A 21,660-nucleotide genomic window follows, 5' to 3' on the forward strand; every position below is an offset into this window, starting at 1 on the left:
ATGGACTGACAGTCGAAATGATAAGAGCTAGCGGCCAAAACCTCTGGGAAACCCTTGCTCAGAGGTTCAGCCGTTACTTGGCAATGTAGAAGATACCATCTAGGTGGAAGCAGTCCAATACTGTTCTGCTGTATAAGAAGGGTGATCATAAAGATCTAAAGAACTATCATCCAATATGCCTGCTCTCACATGTCTACAAGCTGTTCACCAAAATAATAACAAACCGACTCTCACAGAGTCTGGATGAGCAGCAGCCAAGAGGGTAGGCAGGCTTTCGAAGGAACTTCAGCAAAATGGACCATAGTTTCACTTTAAACCAGCTATTGGACTGTGCAAGGGAATACAAATTCCCCTTATGTATTGCCTTCATCAACTATGAAAAAGTTTTTGACAGCATAGAGATCAGTGCAGTGTTAAAAACTCTTGTGGAGCAGGGCATCAACACAAACTATATCAAACTATTAAAGGAAGCAAATTCTGACTTCACTACAGATATAACCTTATTTGACACTCCCCCTCGCATCCCAGTTAAGAAAGGTGTGAAACAAAAAGACACAGTTTCACCTAAACTCTTCACAGCCTGCCTTGAAATGATAATGAGGCGGATGAATTGGAAGGGTGGAATCAACATCAACGGAGAGCAGTTAAACCATCTCAGATTTGCAGACAATATTATGTTGATTGCCAAAAATATTATCAAACTATAGAAAATGTTGCGAGAACTCAACACAAAAAGCAGCCAAGCTGGACTTAAAATTAACCACTCCAAAACTAAATGTATGCAGTCGGATACCTTTCCAAAAGCCCAAATAACAATCAAGGGAGAACAAATAGAAGAAGTTGAGCAATATGTCTATTTGGGCCAAGAAATTAACATGCACCATGATCAGGAAGGTGAACTCTTGTGAAGAAAGAAAGCAGGTTCATGCACATTCAATTCTATCAAGGATGTCCTCCAAGGAAAAATCAACAAGGCAACACGCGCCAGCCTCTTCAACTCAACCATATTGCCAGCAATGTTGTACGGCAGTGAAACATGGGCGCTGATGAAGACAGAGGAGCAGCAACTGTCTGTCACGGAGAGGGCAATGGAAGGAAGAATTCTGGGAATTTCAATCCATGACCGAGTCCCCAGTTAAGTGATCAGACAGCAGAGTGGAGTGCAGGACATCATTGTTGAGGGAAGGCACAGTAAAATGCGATGGGCTGGGGATATAGCAAGGCTCACTGACAATCAATGGATTGCAGCTGTTGCCAAGTGGTACCCATTGGAACTGAAGAAACCACTTGGCCAATCTCCAAAGAGATGGGAAGATTGTATCATGAAAAGACATGGCCGCACATGGAGAAGGAAGGCCTGGATATGAGAAGAATGGAAGACATGTTGTGATTGGCGCAATCTATACAAGGGCTGAAGGAGCAATCAATCAAGGTGACAAGATGATATACTCCTATTGTTCAGATGACAAATTATTCCTTAAACACATTCCATGCTAGATTCTTTGAAAGAAAGTCAGCATCTCAAACGATAAATATCAACAAAACATTTTAAAAAATAACGGTGACTTGGAATGCATTTTAGGTTGAGTATATCTGCTCTATTAGCTCCAAAAACTGCTGGAATATAGTCAATCTTAAAAGATAAAATACTTACCAACAAAATTTCAATGGTACCAAGAATATACATCGCTCCTGCAAAAGTTGTACCCAAGTAAAAACAGAGTCCCACTGCTCCGCCAAACTCTGGCCCTAAAGATCTTGAAATCATGTAGTAAGAGCCACCTGCTGTGAAACAAAAAAAAGTAAAATTTAAAAGAAGTCAGACCCTGAGAGATGCACATCACATCCTAGACAATACATTTGAGTTGCCAAGTCAACTTAGGTCCCAAATTTAGATATAATATTTTTGTAAAAATTGTTTATTCCAACCAAAATTTGGGACCTAAGTTAACCTGGCAACTCAAATTTCTGCTCTGCATAAGAAACAGATTTTTTTTTAAAGAAATTTAAATGGAAACAATATTTTTAAAGGAGTAGCATTCACCTGCAGTGCTTGCAACCAAAATATTGTTTCATTCTATTCAAATATCAGAGCTAGAAAGTAAAAATAATTAGAAAAGGAATAAGAACAAATCAAATTGCTAACTATATTTTTAATTGTCTAACAAAGTTAATATAAAATACACTAATATCATAAATGGTAAAAGTAAATTAGACTATTCATATTGTTTCAGTTTTAATCCAGCTAGCATGGGTAACAATAGCAATGCAGACTTCAGTGTGTGTAGTTCAAGTCTGGCACAGACCCAGGGTATATAATTAACTTGCTAGCCCACTCTTTGCTGTCTTCACTATCATTGTTACCCATGCTAGCTAGCTTCAAGCTAGCTCAAGTAGGCTAGCCCATGCACAACTTTTGCTGTGTAGACATGCCCAAAGTTATAAGTAACACTGGTAAGTATATCTACATTTTTAAAATATATTAAATTTTAACCTGGCAATACTAGGTTAAAATTACTATACTAATAATAAGCTTTCATGAGCTGTAGCTCACGAAAGCTTATGCTCAAATAAACAGGTTAGTCTCTAAGGTGCCACAAGTACTCCTTTTCTTTTTGCGGATACAGACTAACACGGCTGCTACTCTGAAACCTATACTAATAATAATACTAGAGGTTTATTTTCTTATGCTTTATAGTGTGTGTAACATGGTACTAACTCAACATATTGAAATTAAAGTTAAAGTATTGGTCTGAATTCTGTTTGTTCTTCTCCCAACTCCTTCCCCACCAACATCATCATACCTATGCAGGAGCCAGACATATTACAGAGCTACTCCTGAGTACTTAGATAGAGGTGGGGATGCCTAATACCCTATGGCACTCTTCCAGTCTAAAGAAGCATAGCCAGATGGCCACAGGGTTCAGAGAGGTGTGATTCTCCCGCATACCTTATGGTATGCAGAAGCAAGCACTTGAGGAAGAGCATGTAGAGCCTTTACAAAACAGTCTTAAAGAGTGCTGATAAATGGAGGAAAGGGACATCAGTGACAAAGGGTTACAGAGAACAGAGGAGCATGGAAGGGGACAAGAAAAAGAAGAGTCTTTTATCCATGCTAAAATGTTAAATACTCACAATTTTTAGAATTTTTTTTAAAGCTCTTGCAGTTTCCAAGGCTGATACAATCTTCCTCCACTTTCCCTCCATTAATCCCATATCCCATCCTTCTTCTGCAGTACACCCCCACTCCTATAGACCTGCTAAAATTTGCAAGAGGACAGCCCCCATTTTGATGAGCCTCAGAAGATCTGTTGCAGAAGGATTCCCCTCCTGTGGGTAATGTAGTATATACCAATCTTATTCAAACTTCTGTGCTCATTCAAAAAGCTGGCAAATTCACAAACAAAACTCTGTTAAAAATAGCTAAGATTAAAAGAGTGTATTTCTTACTACATGTGGTGAAAGGAGCAATGAAGGTTTAAAGATTCATCTTTAAGAATGAGTTTGGAAGACATAGTCTTTATGAAGATTTACAAACGTGATATATTTCACGTTGTTGTGATGTCTACAGAAAACTTGACAACTGTTAGGCTGTTTGTATGCAGAGATCACTGCCTATCATGATGATGCATACCGTCTCATTGTTGTCTCATACTGTCTGTATCCATCAGCTGTCTCTTATTTTTATTGTAAGCTCTTCCAAGCAGGGACCATCTTTTTTGTTCTGTGTTTGTAAAGCACCTACCACAATGGGGTCCTGGTCCATGACTAGGGCTCCTAGGTTCTACATTAATACAAGTAAATAATAATCTTCAGAACTGCAGACATTACTAAGTCACAAATGAAAACCCTAACTGAACCAAGAAAATAAATAAAGAGCAATTGGTGTGGAAAAATAGACCAGACTAACTTCAATACCTGGAAGGATATTGGAATACGTTATTAAACAATCAATTTGCTCAAACCTAGAGGACAATAAGGCAATAAGTAAAGTTAAGATTCGGTCACACGTATTTTTAGTAAAAGTCAGGGACAGGTGGTGGGCAATAAACAAAAATTCACAGAGCCTGCTGCTTTGCCCTGGGGTCACTGCTTCAGTGGCCCCAAGGCTGACAGCTGCTCCACCCTACCACTGAGGAAGTCACAAAGGTCCCAGAAAGTTACAGAACCGATGACATCCATGACAGAATCATACCCTTAGCAATAAGTAATAGTCAACATGGATTTTCAAGAATTAATATTGTCAAACCAATCTAATTTCCTTCTTTGTTAGAGTAACCAGCCTAATGTATAGGGGGGAAGCAGTAGTTGTGCTATATCGGGACTTTTGTAAGGGTTTTGGCACATTCCCACAAGACATTTTCATGAGAAAACTACAGAAATATAAATGAAGTTATTATAAGGAGGTGAAAAACTGATTGAAAAACGATACTCAAAGAGTAGTTATCAATATCAAACTGGGAGATGTTTCAAATGGGGTCTTGTAGGGGTCTGTCCTAAGTATGGTACTGTGCAATATTTTCATTAATGACTTGGGATGATGGAGTCGAGAGCATGCTTGTAAAATCTACAGATGACACCAATTTGGGTGAGCTTGCAAGCACTTCGGAGGGCAAGATTTGAAGTCAAAATGATCTTGATAAATTGGAGAATTGGTCTGAAATCAATAAAATGAAATCCAGTAAAGACAAGTGCAAAGTATAGTAAAAGCTGTTTTATCTGGCACATCACCAATTGGAAAGTTCTATAAACCAACATTTCTGATCTTCATTGAAATTCCAGTTTATAATCCAGTTGGCGCGGGACCAGCAGTGGGTTGGGGTACAGGAGAGGGTGTGGAGCACAGGCCCTGGAAGGGAGTTTGGGTGCGGGAGGAGACTTGGGGCAGCGGGTTGGGGTAGGAGAGGGGGTGCAGGTGGGTGCCAGATCCGGGGGGGGGGGGTGGTCACCTTGGGCGGCTCCCCACAAGCGGCGACCTGTCCCAGCTGCTCCTAGGCGGAAGCGCGGCAGACACCTCTGCACACTGTCTCCACCCCAGGCACCGCCCCCACAGCTCCCATTGGCCATGGTTCCCAGCCAATGGGAGCTGTAAAGCTAGCACTTGGGGCTGGGGTCAGGCAGTGTGCAGAGCCTGCCGCGCCTCCACCTCAGAACAGCCGGGACAGGTCACTGTTTGCAGGGAGCCACCCAAGGTAAGCGGCCCCTGGATCCGGCATCCCAAGCCCCCTCCTGTGCCCCAAACCCCTTCCCACATCCAAACTCCCTCCCAGAGCCCGCACCCCAGCCCCTCACCCCGTCCCACACCCAAACTTCCTCCCTCTGAGTTAACCTGCATTTTTCACTTACTGGAACCCCCATTACCCCAACATGCCGGATAACACAGCTTTTACTGTACTAGGTTTAGGAAGGAGAAATCAAATATATGAATTTCAAAATGGGAAATAATTGGCCATGCAATAATACTGCAAAAAAGGATCTGGAATTTATAGGGGATCACAACTTGAATCTGAGTCAACAGTGGGATGGTGTTAAGAAAAAGGCAAATATCACTCTAGGAAGTATTAACAGGAATGTCGTATGTAAGTCATGGGATTTAATTGTTCCACTCTACTTGCAATTGGTAAGGCCTCAGCTGGAGTATGGAGACATGGAAGTTCAATCTCTATTAGCCATTAAAAAGTAAGATGACCAAATAAAAATGAGATATCTTACACAATGTAAAATAAAACAATATGCCAAAGGAATTGGACTGTACTTTTGATTAAATCAGTTGAATTAAGGACATATCTCCCCCATTTGTCTACACACCAATGTTGCCCCACCTATTACAGCACCATTTGCACTCAAGATCAAGTTAGTAACATTATGCCTATAACCATTATCAAATCTGGATTTTTGGAATGCTAAGTGATATGTTCAAGTAGCATGATAAGGATGCTGCCATCACTGAGTGTACTGTAGGTAGTACCAGACTATCGAGAATTCACAGGAGCTACTCAGATTCAGCATGGAACTAACATGCATAGAGAATTTAAAAGTTATAAAGAAAATCAGTCAATCAAACAAAATAACTGGACACATTATATGGTGGTACTAGAAAAACTATAATGTGGTGAATATGCCTAGATCAAAGGAAATTTAATAACACTATGAAAACACATTTTTCAATTTCAAGAGATTTATAGTAGATGGAATGACGCTAAAAATACCACTGTTGGCTGTATCCAGAGGATTTTGATGTACACAAATTGATGTCAAAAGATTCTGGCTTCATAGGGCACCAAAGCTTCAAAAAACACAAAAGCCAGAGGAGCACTTGATTGACATTCAGTGTGCATGGGGAACATCAAAATTACTCACTAATGACAAGACTATCATAGTAGAATTGTTGATGGATATTACATATTCGATTCTCCACCCCCATTATCTCCTATTTCTGACTAACCTCAATTTTGGAGATGTCAGCTAAGCTAAAGACTTCAGGTCAGAGGACTCTTAAAACTCTGTCAATTAGGGAAAAGCATAACCATGCTCTATCAACTAAGACAATGGGGTTAAGAGACAGACATCTCTCAGAGTTTGGAATCTACATGAGGCCAAAAGTAGCTTTACTTGGGTGTGTCCAAAGGTAAAGCTCCATCTCAGAATGGGGAGCAGTTGTAAGGAGCCAGGGACTAGAACCTGAATGGGCAGAGTCTGGGACACTCAGTGTTTCCACAGTGTCACCAGGAGGCCATGCAGAACTACAGCCAGGAAGCACTGTGAGAGTAGGCACTGCAGGAAGTACTGCCCACGAAACCCAGGGTGACAGTACCCTGAGGGCCTCTGACTGTCCAAATGCCCTATTTAACCCTGGAAGGTGTCCCAGATTTCAGGCATGCTGGGACTCCAGACCTTAGCTCATCTCCTAATCTCTGTTCTCTGATTGAAGCCTGACTCTGACCCTTACTCTTTCCTCCTGACTGCAGGCTGGTACTACCTCTGATCATAGGCAGTGTGTGATTCCTGCATTTTGGGAAGCTGGGTGCGAGTGTAGGATGTTCTCTAGAAACGAGGTTCCCTAGAAACGGGGGGGGGGCGGGGACTGAGTGCCCAAAATGTGGCTCCACCCCCTGCTCTGCCCAAGGCTCTGCCCCCATTCAGCCTCCTCCCCCAGAGGCCCCACCCACGCTCCATCCCCGCACCACCCCGTACCCTGCTTGGTCCCCTCCTCCAAGGTCTCCCCACTTGCCGGTTGCACCTCTCCACCTCCTCCCCAAAGGCCCCCCACCCGCTGTTTGCTCCTCTCCAACTCCTCACCCAAGGTCCCCCTGCCCACCACTCATTGCTCTCCGTCTCTCCCCACCCCATCACTCGCCCTTAAGGAAGGTAAAAAGTGATGTGGCCCTGGGCCCCCCGGTTCCGGTGCCCCTTAAGTGAGTTGCTCGAGCATCAGCACAGCGAGAGGAGGAGTCCCAGCTAAAATCACTCTCTTCTGTGATCCAGGAGAAGTGCATACAGTACTGGATGAATGAAGCATGAAGTTCTGGAACTGTAAAAACACTGCACTTCCAAAGCACTTTCCATCTGATGACCTCAAAGCGCCTAACAAAAACCAAAGAATTAAGCTACACAATACCCCGGTGAGGCAGGAAAGTCGTATTATCCCTGTTTTTCCAATGGAGAAACAGATTGATTAAGTCACCTATCCGCGGCCTTTTTAAATCAATGGAAAGACTCCCATAGAGATCAAGTCTTAAATGACGGATCCAATGTCACACTGAAAGTCTGTGACAGGACCATTAATAAAAGCCCAGACCTTCATATTCCTAACTGCTTTCAACACCAAACCATGCTTCTTTCCTTAAATTTTACTTTCCATTTCCCATATCTGGAAAACAAATGAGTCTCTTTGAAGGGACTCTTAGCTGATTACTGAACAGACTGTGCCTGTAAGGTAGTTAATTCAATTGTATTTGCGGTACACATCTTACAGATGAATCCAGCAACTATGATTTCAACGATTCCTTGTTTTACACAAAAATGTGTAATTTTGTCCTTTTACAGAGACAAGGTGGGGGAGGTAATATCTTTTATTGGACAAACTTCTGTTCATAAGAGAGGCAAGCGTTCCAAAAGCCCTCCCACTTTTAAAAGTGATGGGGCCCTGACCGCCCGCTGTTCTGGCACCCCTTAGCTGAGTTGCTCCAACCTTGGCACAGCGGGAGGAGGAGTCCCACAGCTGGGCCAGCCAGCGAGCAGCAGAACCACTTTTAAAAGTGATAAGGTCCTGGTCCCCTGACCCCTCCCATGCCGTTTTGGCACCCCTTAGCTGAGTTGCTCCGGCATCAGGCTCTGACAGTCCCAACAAACTGCTAAGAAGTGCTCTTAAGGAGTTTTTTTACAGCAGATACATTTTTCCATCTGCATGCCCATCTCGTGTTACTTAAACTACACAAATCCAGTTTCACTCCAAGCATCTTCCAGGCCTCTAAGTAAGCATGGTGTGTGTTAGGTTGTGAAAAGAAGGTTAACCAGCCCTCTACAGTGTAAAAAAAATCCTGTTGCTGACCGGTTTACTTTGCAGGCCTCAAATAAAACGAAATTCAATTTATGAGCCACTCAGTGTCTAGCAGTGGGGTGATGTTGCAGCATTTTTTGCTGTACTCCACTTACATTACCTGCCATTACAGTGGCCCCATGATAACACTGTGCTTTTACTGACAAGTTTGCAATCCCTGATGCTTGTAAGAACTTCTTAATGTTGTGATAGCATCCCCTCACTTAGAACAATCAACAAATCCTAGAAATCATTCCTTTATTTCCAGATTTTCTGTGTATTTCTTCTTGCTTAAAACAGCTACGGCAAATGGCCAACGCTATTGTGGTGAGTCCCGCGCTTCTCCTTAGTGTGGTGGGTCAGGGTCCCTGCCCCTATTCTTGGGCTCCACTAGTGCCCTGGAGAGGGAAAGAAGGGGAAAAGGTAAGAGACCCAGATCCGCCCCCTACTTTAGTCCCAGCCCCTTCAGCTTCATAAGCTTCTTATCCTCTTTCCCCTTGGGCAGGGTCTCCCTTCCCCTGGTACTCTGATTCTCTGGTCAACACCACTACACTTCTAAACTACAGTCAGCTTTCCTTCCCCTCTCTTGTCTGACTGAAGCAGGGGTTTTTACCTCTCCTTAGTCCACAGAAAATAAGGCTCTGATCATCCCGGGGCTTATATACCTCCCTTCTGCTGTGTCACAGTGCATGCTTTGTCACCAAGAACAGTAAAAAACCCAGTCCCCTGAGACTTCTGACTGATTTCACAATATCAGCAGCAATTTGTAAATGCTCGTTTTGAGTTACAAGGCTTGTGAGACTGAAAAAACCCGCTTTTTTTTTTTTTTTTTTGCAAATGCTTTATCATACTTTGAAAACAAATTGCATAATTCTGGAAAGTTTCCATGGTTTGCTGATTCTTCTCTCATTGTGCCCCCGCAATGCAATTCCTTGTTTAGCCAAGTAAAGCAGTAAATCGGTGATTTTTATAGCATATGCTTTGTTTTCATGTAACACCATCTAGTGAGAATTTGAAAACTGTGCCATTACAGAGCCCACTTCTTTTGACTATTTGAAAAAATGCAACCTTTCAGAACACTGCTTGTGTATAGCAGATTGTATATATTTCTGATGCTTTTTTCCTATATTTTTCCTGTCCCTTTCTCCGTTTTCAGTGAATGCAGGGTCTCTAAAACCACTGGAAAACTGTCTGCAAGGAAAGCAGAAAACTGCATCTGCCTGCTTACTGTACTCTAAAAATGAAAATGTTTCGTAATATTCTTATATAAATGAATAAGTTTGCTGACCAAAAGCAGTTTTTGGATACTCAAGTAAATGAGGTTGTGATGGGCCTGTTGCAGTTGTATCAAGGTCTGAAACAGGAGATGTAGAGAGGTTGTTGCTGTCAGAAACCACAGTACTCTCTGGCTGATTTAACAGGCATTCTTCCCACCAATCAGGGCCCAGCACATCACTGAAACAGGCAGCCAATGAAGACTCTGAATCTAGTCATTTATTTCCTTACCTGGAATATCATTGCAATCTTTACCCTTTATTCCTGATGTACAAACCATTTTTTCAGGAGTGGGTACTTCTAGAATCCAGGCCAGAAATTTTTTGAATCTCCATGTTCTCAACTCAGAGATGAAGACGATACTTCTGTGACATTCTATACCTTGGAAGAGCCTGCTGTAACCCTCATATTCCTCATTTTCATATAATTGTGATCTTACATATAAAGCATGCCTTGTACAGTATCGGGGAAAGGTTATGATCTGCTGAAAGTCATTTCTCTGTCCATATATATGTATATCATTAATGCATATGAAGTTATGAGAATTGTGTAGTATGATGGTCACTAAAACATGCAGAAAAGGACCTAGGGGTGACAGTGGACGAGAAGCTGGATATGAGTCAGCAGTGTGCCCTTGTTGCCAAGAAGGCCAATGGCATTTTGGGATGTATAAGTAGGGGCATAGCGAGCAGATCGAGGGACGTGATCGTTCCCCTCTATTCGACATTGGTGAGGCCTCATCTGGAGTACTGTGTCCAGTTTTGGGCCCCACACTTCAAGAAGGATGTGGATAAATTGGAGAGAGTCCAGCGAAGGGCAACAAAAATGATTAGGGGACTGGAACACATGAGTTATGAGGAGAGGCTGAGGGAGCTGGGATTGTTTAGCCTGCAGAAGAGAAGAATGAGGGGGGATTTGATAGCTGCTTTCAACTACCTGAAAGGGGGTTCCAAAGAGGATGGCTCTAGACTGTTCTCAATGGTAGCAGATGACAGAACGAGGAGTAATGGTCTCAAGTTGCAGTGGGGGAGGTTTAGATTGGATATTAGGAAAAACTTTTTCACTAAGAGGGTGGTGAAACACTGGAATGCATTACCTAGGGAGGTGGTAGAATCTCCTTCCTTAGAGGTTTTTAAGGTCAGGCTTGACAAAGCCCTGGCTGGGATGATTTAACTGGGAATTGGTCCTGCTTTGAGCAGGGGGTTGGACTAGATGACCTTCTGGGGTCCCTTCCAACCCTGATATTCTATGATTCTATGATTCTATGCTGTAAGTTCCGGAATCAGCCAGATATTAGCTCCCCAGAGGCAACATCAAGGAAAGTAACCAATGGCCAGGCGGGGTGTGACACAGCCCATCAACAGCCATTGTCCAGCAAGGGAGCTACAATTCAATGACCCACCTGCATCAGGCCCCACCAAGGGATTTGCTTAACCTTGCTGGGAGAGATTCAGCAATGCCCCACAGACATGCCTGGACTTGTGTTCTACAAGCACATGGACTGAGAGTATAAAACAGAATGGACATATACTATGCCCTTCTTCTGCTCCACCTATGCTGCAAGCAACTAAGACACTGAGAAGAAGACAAGACTCTAACACAGAAGATTGGCCCAGGTTTAAAGGACAAACCTGTATATTAAAGACTGCAATATCCAGTGGGGTATAGATTTATTAGCTATAAAAATAGATTTTAAGTGATTATAAATCAAAGCATAACAAGTCAGACTGAGATTGAGATGGAAATAGGAGACAGACTTGTGGAAAGTCTCTGCGTAAGGATAAAAGGGGTAAAAAAACAAGGGTGATGTTATTTTAGGGGTCTACTACAGACCACCTAACCAGGAAGAAGTGGATGAGGCTTTTTTTTATACAACTAAAAAGGTCATCCAAAGCAGAGGACTTGGTGGTGATGGGGGACTTAACTACTCAGATGTCTGTTGGGAAAATAACACAGTAGGGCACAGATTATCCAACAAGTTATTGGAATGTATTGGAGACAATTTTTTATTTCAGAAGGTAGAGAAAGCTACTGGAGAGAGGCTGTTCTAGATTTGATTTTGACAAATAGGGAGGAACTGGTTGAGAATTTGAAAGTGGAAGGCAGTTTGGGTGAAAGTGATCATGAAATGATAGAGTTCATGATTCTAACGAATGGTAGGAGGGAGAACAGCAAAATAAAGATAATGGATTTCAAGAAGGGAGACTTTAGCAAACTCAGGGAGATGGTAGGTAAGATCCCAGGGGAAGCAAGTCTAAGGGGAAAAACAACTGAAGACAGCTGGCAGTTTTTCAAAGAGACATTATTAAGGGCACAAGAGCAAACTATCTCACTGTGTAGGAACGATACAAAGTATGGCAAGGGACCACCCTGGCTTAACCAGGAGATCTTGAATTATCTAAAAATCAAAAAAGAGTCCTACAAAAAGTGGAAACTAGGTCAAACTGCAAAAGATGAATATAAACAAATAACACAAGTATGTAGGGACAAAATTGGAAAGACCAAGACACAAAACGAGATCAAACTAGCTAGAGACATAAAGGGTAACAAGAAAACATTCTAGAAATACATTGGAACAAGAGGAAGACCAAGGACAGGGTAGGCCCATTTCTCAATTTGTGGGGGGAAGGACAATAACCAAAAATGTGGAAATAGCAGGGATGCTTAATGACTTCTTTGTGTCAGTTTTCATCAAGAAGGGTGGTGGTGATAGGACATCTAACATAGTGAATACCAGTGAAAATGGGGTAGGATCAGAAGAGGCTAAAATAGGGGGAGAACAAGTTAAAAATTACTTAGACAAATTAGATGTCTTCAAGGCACCAGGGCCTGATGAAATGCATCCTAGAATACTCAAGGAGCTGACAGAGGAGATATATGAGTCATTAGCGATTATCTTTGAAAAGTCATGGAAGATGAGAGAGATTCCAGAAGACTGGAAAAGGGCAAATATAGTGCAATCTATAAAAAGGGAAATAAAGACAACCCAGGAAATTACAGACGAGTCATCTTAACTTCTGTACCCAAAAAGCTAATGGAGCAAATAATTAAGCAATCAATTTGTAAATATTTAGAAGATAATGAGGTGATAAGTAACAGTCAGCATGGATCTGTGAAGAACAAATCACGTCAAACCAACCTGATAGCTTTCTGACTGGGTAACAAGACTTGTGGATGGGGGGAAGCAGTAGACGTGGCACATCTTGACTTCAGTAAAGGTTTTGATACTGTCTCGCACCAACAAACTAGGGAAATGCAACCTAGATGGAGCTACTATAAGCTGGGTGCAAAACTGGTTGGAAAACCGTTCCCAGAGAATAGTTACCAGTGGTTCACAGTCATGTTGGAAGGGCATAAAGAGTGGGATCCCACAGGGATCAGTTCTGTGTTTGGTTCTGTTCAAAGTCTTCATTAATGATTTAGATAATGGCACAGAGAGTACACTTATAATGTTTGCAGACAATAACAAGCTGGGAGGGGTTGCAAGTGCTTTGGAGGATAGGATTAAAATTCAAAATGATCTGGACAAACTGGAGAAATGGTCTGAAGTAAATAGGATGAAATTCAATGAGGACCAATGCAAAGTACTCCATTTAGGAAGGAATAATCAGTTGCACACATACAAAATGGGAAATGACAGCCTAGGAAGGAGTACTGCTGAAAGGGATCTGGGGTCATAGCAGACCACAAGCTAAATATAAGTCAACAGTGTAACGCTGTTGTAAAAAAAATGAACATCATTCTGGGTTGTATTAGCAGGAGTGTTGTAAGCAAGATACGAGAAGGCATTCTTCCACTCTACTCCACGCTGATTAGGCCTCAACTGGAGTACAGTATCCAGTTCTGGGTGCCACACTTCAGGAAGGATGTGGACAAATTGGAGAGAGTCCAGAGAAGAGCAACAAAAATGATTAAAGGTCTAAATAACATGACCTATGAGGGAAGATTGAAAAAATGGGGTTTGTTTAGTCTGGAAAAGAGAAGACTGAGGGGGGACATGATAACAGTTTTCAATTACATAAAAGGCTGCTACAAGGAGGAGGGAGAAAAAATTTTCTTCTTTACCTCTGAGGGTAGGACAAAAAGCAATGGGCTTAAATTGCAGCAAGGGAGGTTTAGATTGGACATTAGGAAAAACTTCCTAACTATCAGGGTGGTTAAGCACTGGAATAAATTGACTAGGGAGGTTGTGGAATGTCTATCATTGGAGATTTTTAAGAGCAGGTTAGACAAACACCTGTCAGGAATGATCTAGATCTGGGGTCGGCAACCCTCGGCATGCGGCCCGTCAGGGAAATCCACTGGCGGACTGCGAGACATTTTGTTTACATTGACTGTCCCAGCACATCCCCATGGCCCGCGGCTTTCTGCAGCTCCCATTGGCCGGAACGGCAAACCGTGACCACCTCAACAGCCCAACACCACAGGAATGATAAATGTTACTATATTATGGTCACTATTTCCAAGTGGTCCTGTTATATTTACCTCTTGGACCAGATCCTTCGCTCCACTCAGGATTACATCGAGAGTTGTCTCTTCCCTTGTGGGTTCCTGTACCAACTGCTCCAAGAAGCAGTCATTTAAAGTATTGAGAAATTTTGTCTCTGCATTTCATCCTGAGGTGACATGTAACCAGTCAATATGGGGATAAGTGAAATCCCCCACTATTATTGAGTTTTTTATTTTGGTAGCCTCTCTAATTTCCCTTAGCATTTCATCGTCACGATCACTGTCCTGGTCAGGTGGTCGATAATGATCCCTATTCTTATTAGAGCATGGAATTACTATCCATGGAGATTCTATGGAACACGTGGATTCATTTAAGATTTTTATTTCATTTGATTCTACATTTTCTTTCACGTATAGTGCCACTGCCCAGCCCTCAGACGACCTGTTCTGTCCTTCCGATATATTTCGTACCCCGGAATGATTGTGCCCCATTGATTGTCCTCACTCCACCAGGTTTCTGTGATGCCTATTATATCAATATCCTCCTTTAACACGAGGCTCTCTAGTTCACCCATCTTATTATTTAGACTTCTAGCATTTGTGTACAAGCACTTGAAAAACTTGTCACTGTTTATTTGTCTGCCCTTTTCTGATGTGTCAGGTTCTTTATGTGAATGTTTCTCGTCGATCTGGCCCATACTTTATCCTCTTCCATCCTCTCCTCCTGACTAAAACCTAGAGAATCTCTATCAATAGACTCTCCTCAAAGAGAAGTCTCTGTCCGATCCACGTGCGCCTCTGCAGCAATCGGCTTTCCCCCATCTCTTAGTTTAAAAACTACTGTGCAACCTTTTTAATGTTAAGTGCCAGCAGTCTGGATCCACTTTGGTTTAGGTGGAGTCCATTCTTCCTGAAAAGTTTCCCCAGTTCCTAATAAATCTAAACCCCTCCTCTCTACACCATTGTCTCATCCACACATTGAGACTCTGAAGCTCTGCCTGCCTGGCCCTGCGTGTGGAACTGGAAGCATTTCTGAGAATGCCACCATAGAGGTCCTGGATTTCAGTCTCTTTCCTTGCAGCCTAAATTTGGCCTCCAGGACATCTCTCTTACCCTTCCCTATCTCACTAGTACGTACATGTACCACAACCACCAGCTCCTCCCCAGCACTACACATAAGTCTATCTAGATGCCTTGAGAGATCCGCAACCTTCGCATCAGGCAGGCAAGTCACCATGTGGTTCTCCCGGTCATCACAAACCCAGCTATCTATGTTTCTAATGATCAAATCTCCCATTACTAACACCTGCCTTTTCCTAATGCCTGGAGTCCCCTCCCGCAGAGAGGTAACCTCAGTGTGAGAGGATCATAGAATCATAGAATATCATGGTTGGAAGGGAACTCAGGAGGTCATCTAGTCCAACCCCCTGCTCAAAGCAAGACCAATCCCCATATCCCTAAATGGCCCCCTCAAGGATTGAACTCATAACCCTGGGTTTAGCAGGCCAAAGCTCAAACCACTGAGCTATCCCTCCCCCACCAGGATACCACAACATCATCTGGAAGGAGGGTCCCAACTATGGGAAGGTTTCCCTCTGCTCCCATTGACTGCTCTCCTTCTCTGGGCCTTTCATCCTCCTTAACAGCGCAGGGGCTGTCTGACCAGAGGTAGGACAAATCTACAGTGTCCCGGAAAGCCTCATCAACTTACCTCTCTGCCTCCCTTAGCTCCTCCAGTTCCGCCACCCTGGCCTCCAAAGCCCGTACACGGTCTCTGAGGGCCAGGAGATCTTTGCACCAAATGCACACATATGCCACCCGCCCACAGGGCAGGTAATCATACATGCTACACCAAGTGCAATAAACAGGATAGCCCCCACTCTGCTGCTGGGCTTCTGCCTGCATTCTCTCTACAGCTACCTAGGTTAATGATAGGGTTTTTGCTTAAATCAAGAAGTTTTGATTATAGTTTAGTTTAAAGGTTTTAAAGAATGGCAAGTGTACCTCACCCCCTTTCCACTCCCCTTCCAAACTCCCTCTTGAAACTCCCTGTTAGCGGTCCCTGGTCACAAAGCTCCCTGGTAGCATGCTCACTGCTTAATAAAGCCCTGGCCTTCTTGATAGCTCCACCCTCTGATTAAGGCTCAGCCAATGAACAGAGGCTTCTAGATTTCAAACCTTGTTTAGAAGCTCACAGCTTCCAACTGCCGGTCACAGCACACGGTCCTTCAAACAAAAAAACAGACAAACAAACAGACAAACACAAGCTCAGCACACAGCACTAGGAAGTGTTGTTTACTCCTTCTCATAACACAAGAACTAGGGGTCACCAAATGAAATTAATAGGCAGCAGGTTTAAAACAGATAAAAGGAAGTATTTCTTCACACAACACACAGTCAACCTGTAGAACTCCTTTCCAGAGGATGTTGTGAAGGCCAAGACCATAACAGGGTTCAAAAAAGAACTAGATATATTCATGGAGGATAGTCCATCAATGGCTATTAGCCAGGATGGGTAAGGAATGGTGTCCCTAGCCTCTGTCAGAGGGTGGAGATGGATGGCAGGAGAGAGATCACTTGATCATTACCTGTTAGGTTCACTCCCTCTGGGCACCAGGCATTGACCGCTCTCGGTAGACAGGATACTGGGCTGGATGGACCTTTGGTCTGACCAGTAGGACCATTCTTATGTTCTTATCTACTTTCTCTACACCAGTCATGATTTTATAGACCTCAATCATATCTCCCCTTAGCCGTCTCTTTTCCAAGCTGAAAAGTTCCAGTCTTATTAATCTCTCCTCATACGAAAGCCATTCCATATCTCTAATCCTTTTTGTTGCCCTTTTCTGAACCTTTTCCAAATCAATATATCTTTTTTGAGATGGGACAACCACATCTGCACACAGTATTCAAGATGTGGGCATACCATGGATTTATATAGAGGCAACATGATATTTTCTGTCCTATTATCTATCCCCTTCTTAATTATTCCCAGAATTCTGTTCACTTTTTTGACTGCTGCTGCACATTGAGTGGATGTTTTCAGAGAACTATCCACAATGACTCCAAGATCTCTTTCTTGAGTGGCAACAGTGAATTTAGACCCCATCACTTTACATGTATAGTTGGGATTATGCTTTCCAATGTGCATTACTTTGCATTTATCAACATTAAATTTCATCTGCCATTTTGTTGCCCAGTTTTGAGAGATCCTTTTGTAGCTCTTCGCAGTCTGCCTGGGTCTTAACTATCTTTAGTAAATTTGTATCATCTGCAAATTTTGCCACCTCACTGTTTACCCCTTTTCCCAGATCATTTATGAGTATGTTGAATAGGACTGGTCCCAGAACAGACCCCTGGAAGACACCACTATTTACCTCTCTCCATTCTGAGAACTGTAATTACCAGGATCACCTCTGGAGCTCTTTTTAAAAATTGGCATCACATTAGCTATCCTCCAGTCATCTGGTACAGAAGCTGATTTAAATGATAGGTTACAGACTACAGTTAGTAGTTCTGCAATTTCACATTTGAGTTCCATCAGAACTCTTGCGTGAATACCATCTGGTCCTGGTGACTTATTGCTGTTTAATTTATCAATTTCTTCCAAAACTTCCTCTAATGATACCTCAATCTGGGACAGTTCCTCAGATCTGTCACCTAAAAAGAATGGCTCAGTTTGGGAATCTCCTTCACATCCTCAGCCGTGAAAACGGATGCAAAGAATTAATTTAGTTTCACCTCAATAGGCTTATCGTCCTAGAGTGCTCCTTTAGCACCTCGATCGTCCAGTGGCCCCACTGGTTGTTTAGCAGGCTTCCTGCTTCTGATGTACTTTAAAAAAAAATTGCTATTACTTTTTGAGTCTTTGGCTAGCTGTTCCTCAAATTCTTTTGTGGCCTTCCTAATTGTATTTTTACACTTCATTTGCCAGTGTTTATGCGCCTTTCCATTTTCCTCACTAGGATTTAACTTCCACTTTTTAAAGGATGTCTTTTTGCTTGCCATTGTTTGTTTCACTTTGTTGTTTAGCCATGGTGGCTCTTTTTTGGTTCTCTTACTATGTTTTTTAATTTGGGGTATACATTTAAGTTGAGGTGTCTATTAGGGTGTCTTTAAAAAGTTTCCACTCAGCTTGCAGAGATTTCACTTTTGGCACCATACCTTTTAATTTCTGTTTAATTAACCTCCTCATTTTTGTGTAGTTCCCCTTTCTGAAATTAAATTCTACAGTGTTGGGCTACTGTGGTGTTTTTCCTGCCACAGGGATATTAAATTTAATTATATTATGGTCACTATTACCAGGCGGTCCAGCTATATTCACCTCTTGGATCAGATCCTGTGCTCCACTTAGAACTAAATCAAGAATTGCCTCTTTTCTTGTGGGTTCCAGGACCAGCTGCTCCAAGAAGCAGTCATTTAAGGTGTCAAGAAACTTTATCTCTGCATCCCGTCCTGAGGTGACATGTACCCAGTCATTATGCGGATAATTGAAATCCCCCATTATTATTATTATTGAGTTTTTTATTTTAATAGCCTCTCTAATCCCCCTGAGCATTTCACAGTCACTTTCACCATCCTGGTCAGGTGGTCAGTAATATATCCTTACCGCCTTATAATAATTATATATTATTATATAATAATAATCTTATTATTAGAGTATGGAATTTCTATCTATAGAGATTCTATGGTACAGTTTGATTCATTTACAATTTTTACTTCATTTGCTTCTATGCTTTCTTTCACATATAATGCCACTCCCCCACCAACATGACTGTTCTGTCCTTCTAATACGTTTTGTACCCTGGTATTACTGTATCCCATTGAGTAGCCTCATTCCACCAAGTTTCTGTGATGCCTATTATATCAATATCCTCATTTAATACAAGGTACTCTACTTCACCCATTTTATTATTTAGACTTCTAGCATTCGTATATAAGCACTATAAAAATTGTCTCCTTTTGGCTGTCTGCCATTACATGATGTAATTAAATGGGATATTTTTTATTTGACTGTTTCAGACCCTGCCTGTATTTTATCATTTTCCATCCTCTTTCCCTCACTAGGACATCTGAGGGTTAGAAGGGACCTCAGGAGGTCATCTAGTCCAACTCACTGCTCAAAGCAGGACCATCTCCAATTTTTGCCCCAGATCCCTAAATGACCCTTTTAAGGATTGAACTCACAACCCTGGGTTTAAGCAGGCCAATGCTCAAACCACTGAGCTATCCCTCCCCCCATTCTCCATTAATAGATCCTCCATTAAGAGATTCTCCATTAATAGATCCCTCCCCCCATTCTCCATTAATAGATCCTCCCCTAAGGAATGTCCAACCATGTACTTCTCAGCACCTGTCGGTTTTCCCCCAGCCCTTAGTTTAAAAACTGCTCTATGGCTTCTTTAAAGTTAAGTGCCAGCAATCTGGTTCCATTTTAGTTTAGCTGGAGCCCTCCTTCCTGTATAGGCTCCCCCTATCCCAAAAGTTTCCCCAGTTCCTAATAAATCTAACCCCCTCCTCCCTACACCATCATCTCATCCACGCACTGAGACTCTGCAGTTCTGCCGGTCTAACTGGCCCTGCATGTGGAACTGGGAGCATCTCAGAGAATGCTACCATGGAGGTCCTGGACTTCAATCTCTTACCTAGCAGCCTAAATTTGGCCTCCAAGACCTCTCACCTATCCTTCCCTATGTCATTGGTACCTATATGTACCATGACCACCGGCTTCTCCCCAGCACTACACATAAGTCTATCTAGATATCTCAAGAGATCCGCAACCTTTGCGCCAGGCAGGCAAGTCACCGTGCGGTTCTCCTGGTCATTGCAAACCTGGCTATCTATGTTTCTAATGATCAAATCTCCCATAGAATCATAGAATATCAGGGTTTGAAGGGACCTCAGGAGGTCATCTAGTCCAACCCCCTGCTCAAAGCAGGGCCCATTACTAATACCTGCTTCTTTCTAATAGCTGGAGTTCCCTCCCCTGGAGAGGTATCCTCAGTGTGAGAGGATACCACAACATCATCTGGAAGGAGGGTCCCAACTATGGGATTGTTTCTCTGTGCTCCAGTTAGATGCTCTCCTTCCCTGGGACTTTCATCCTCCTCAACAGCACAGAGGCTGTCAGACTGGGGGTGGGACAGTTCTACTGTGTCCCAGAAAGTCTCATCTATGTACCTCTCTGTCTCCCTCAGCTCCTCCAGTTCAGCCACTCTGGTCTCCAAAGCCCGTACAAGATCTCTAAGGGCTAGGAGCTCCTTGCACCAAATGCACACATACGCCACCTGCCCATAGGACAGGTAATCATACATGCTGCATTGGGTGCAATAAACTGGGTAGCCCCCACTCTATTGCTGGACTTCTGCCTGCATTTCCCTGCAGTTGTTGATGTTTTGTTTATATCAAGGGGGTATTTTTGGCTTTTAAGTTTAAAGAATATTGAGTTCTAGCCCCCCTCACACTGCCCCTGTTAACACCCTCGCAAAACTCCCCTGTTAGCTGCTCCTGTTCCCTAGCTCCTCTGGCTGCTTAGGAGAGGGCTTAAGCTCTGGTCTCCCTGAGTAGCCCTGAGTAGCCTCATTCCCTAGTTAAGTTTTGATGGGTGCTAAAAGGCCTAAGGATTACAGCCTCGTTAAGAAGCTCTCAGCCTTGCCTAGCAGGCTGCTAGGCTCAGCACACACACGGGCAGTACTCGGTCCCCCAAACAAACAAACAAAGCACACGTTATATTTCAGTCAAGCAGCGAGCACACCACATTTAGTGTTCATTTCGGTTTTCGGCCATATCTAGATTATCTTTAATCTGTTCCCCACCACACTGCATAGCAGTCCAACTTCATCCTTTCCGAGTCTTTTTTTATTTATATAATTTAAAAAACCTATTTATTTTAATTCTCTTGGCAAAAGTTAGCTCTACTTTTTAGCAATTCTTACTTTGTTCCTTCATTTTCTAACCTGCAAGATATTGCTTTTTCAATCCCTGTTTCCATTCCCTAGAGACTCTCTACTTTCATTAACCTTTTTGATGTAGTTATTCACCCAGTTGGATCTGGAACCTTTCCCTAAAATTCCCCCTCCCCCGGCCCCCCTTCCTTGCAACGTAAATTTCAGATAGTTTTGTATACTTGATTTAAAGAAATTCTAAGCCTCCTCCACATTTAGGTCCTTGAGCTCTTCAGTCCAATTGACTTCAACTAATTCCCTTAATTTCCCTTTTGAAATAAAAAACCATAGATGATGACCTGTTTTGATTATCCTTACATTTAATTTAAACTAAATCAGCTCATGAACCTCGATCCAAGGTTATTTCCTAAAACCAGCTCTTCTCACTATTTTCTCACTATTTTCTCACTATTTACCAAAACCAAGTCTAAAATTTAGGGCTGTCAAATGATT

At 42.6% G+C, this 21,660-nt stretch overlaps 1 protein-coding gene across 1 annotated transcript in view; it reads right to left on the reverse strand.

Moving 5' to 3' along the window:
* The window catches only part of SLC12A7 (solute carrier family 12 member 7), a 334,753-nt gene that overhangs the window by 115,714 nt on the left and 197,379 nt on the right, over positions 1 to 21,660 (reverse strand). The window contains exon 6 of the mRNA XM_073332427.2: positions 1,655 to 1,785. Coding sequence (XP_073188528.2) covers positions 1,655 to 1,785 — 131 coding nt within the window. The remainder of the gene's footprint in view (positions 1 to 1,654; positions 1,786 to 21,660) is intronic.

Source organism: Lepidochelys kempii, chromosome 2 (genome assembly GCF_965140285.1).
Source record: "Lepidochelys kempii isolate rLepKem1 chromosome 2, rLepKem1.hap1, whole genome shotgun sequence".
Lineage (NCBI taxonomy): Eukaryota > Metazoa > Chordata > Testudines > Cheloniidae > Lepidochelys > Lepidochelys kempii.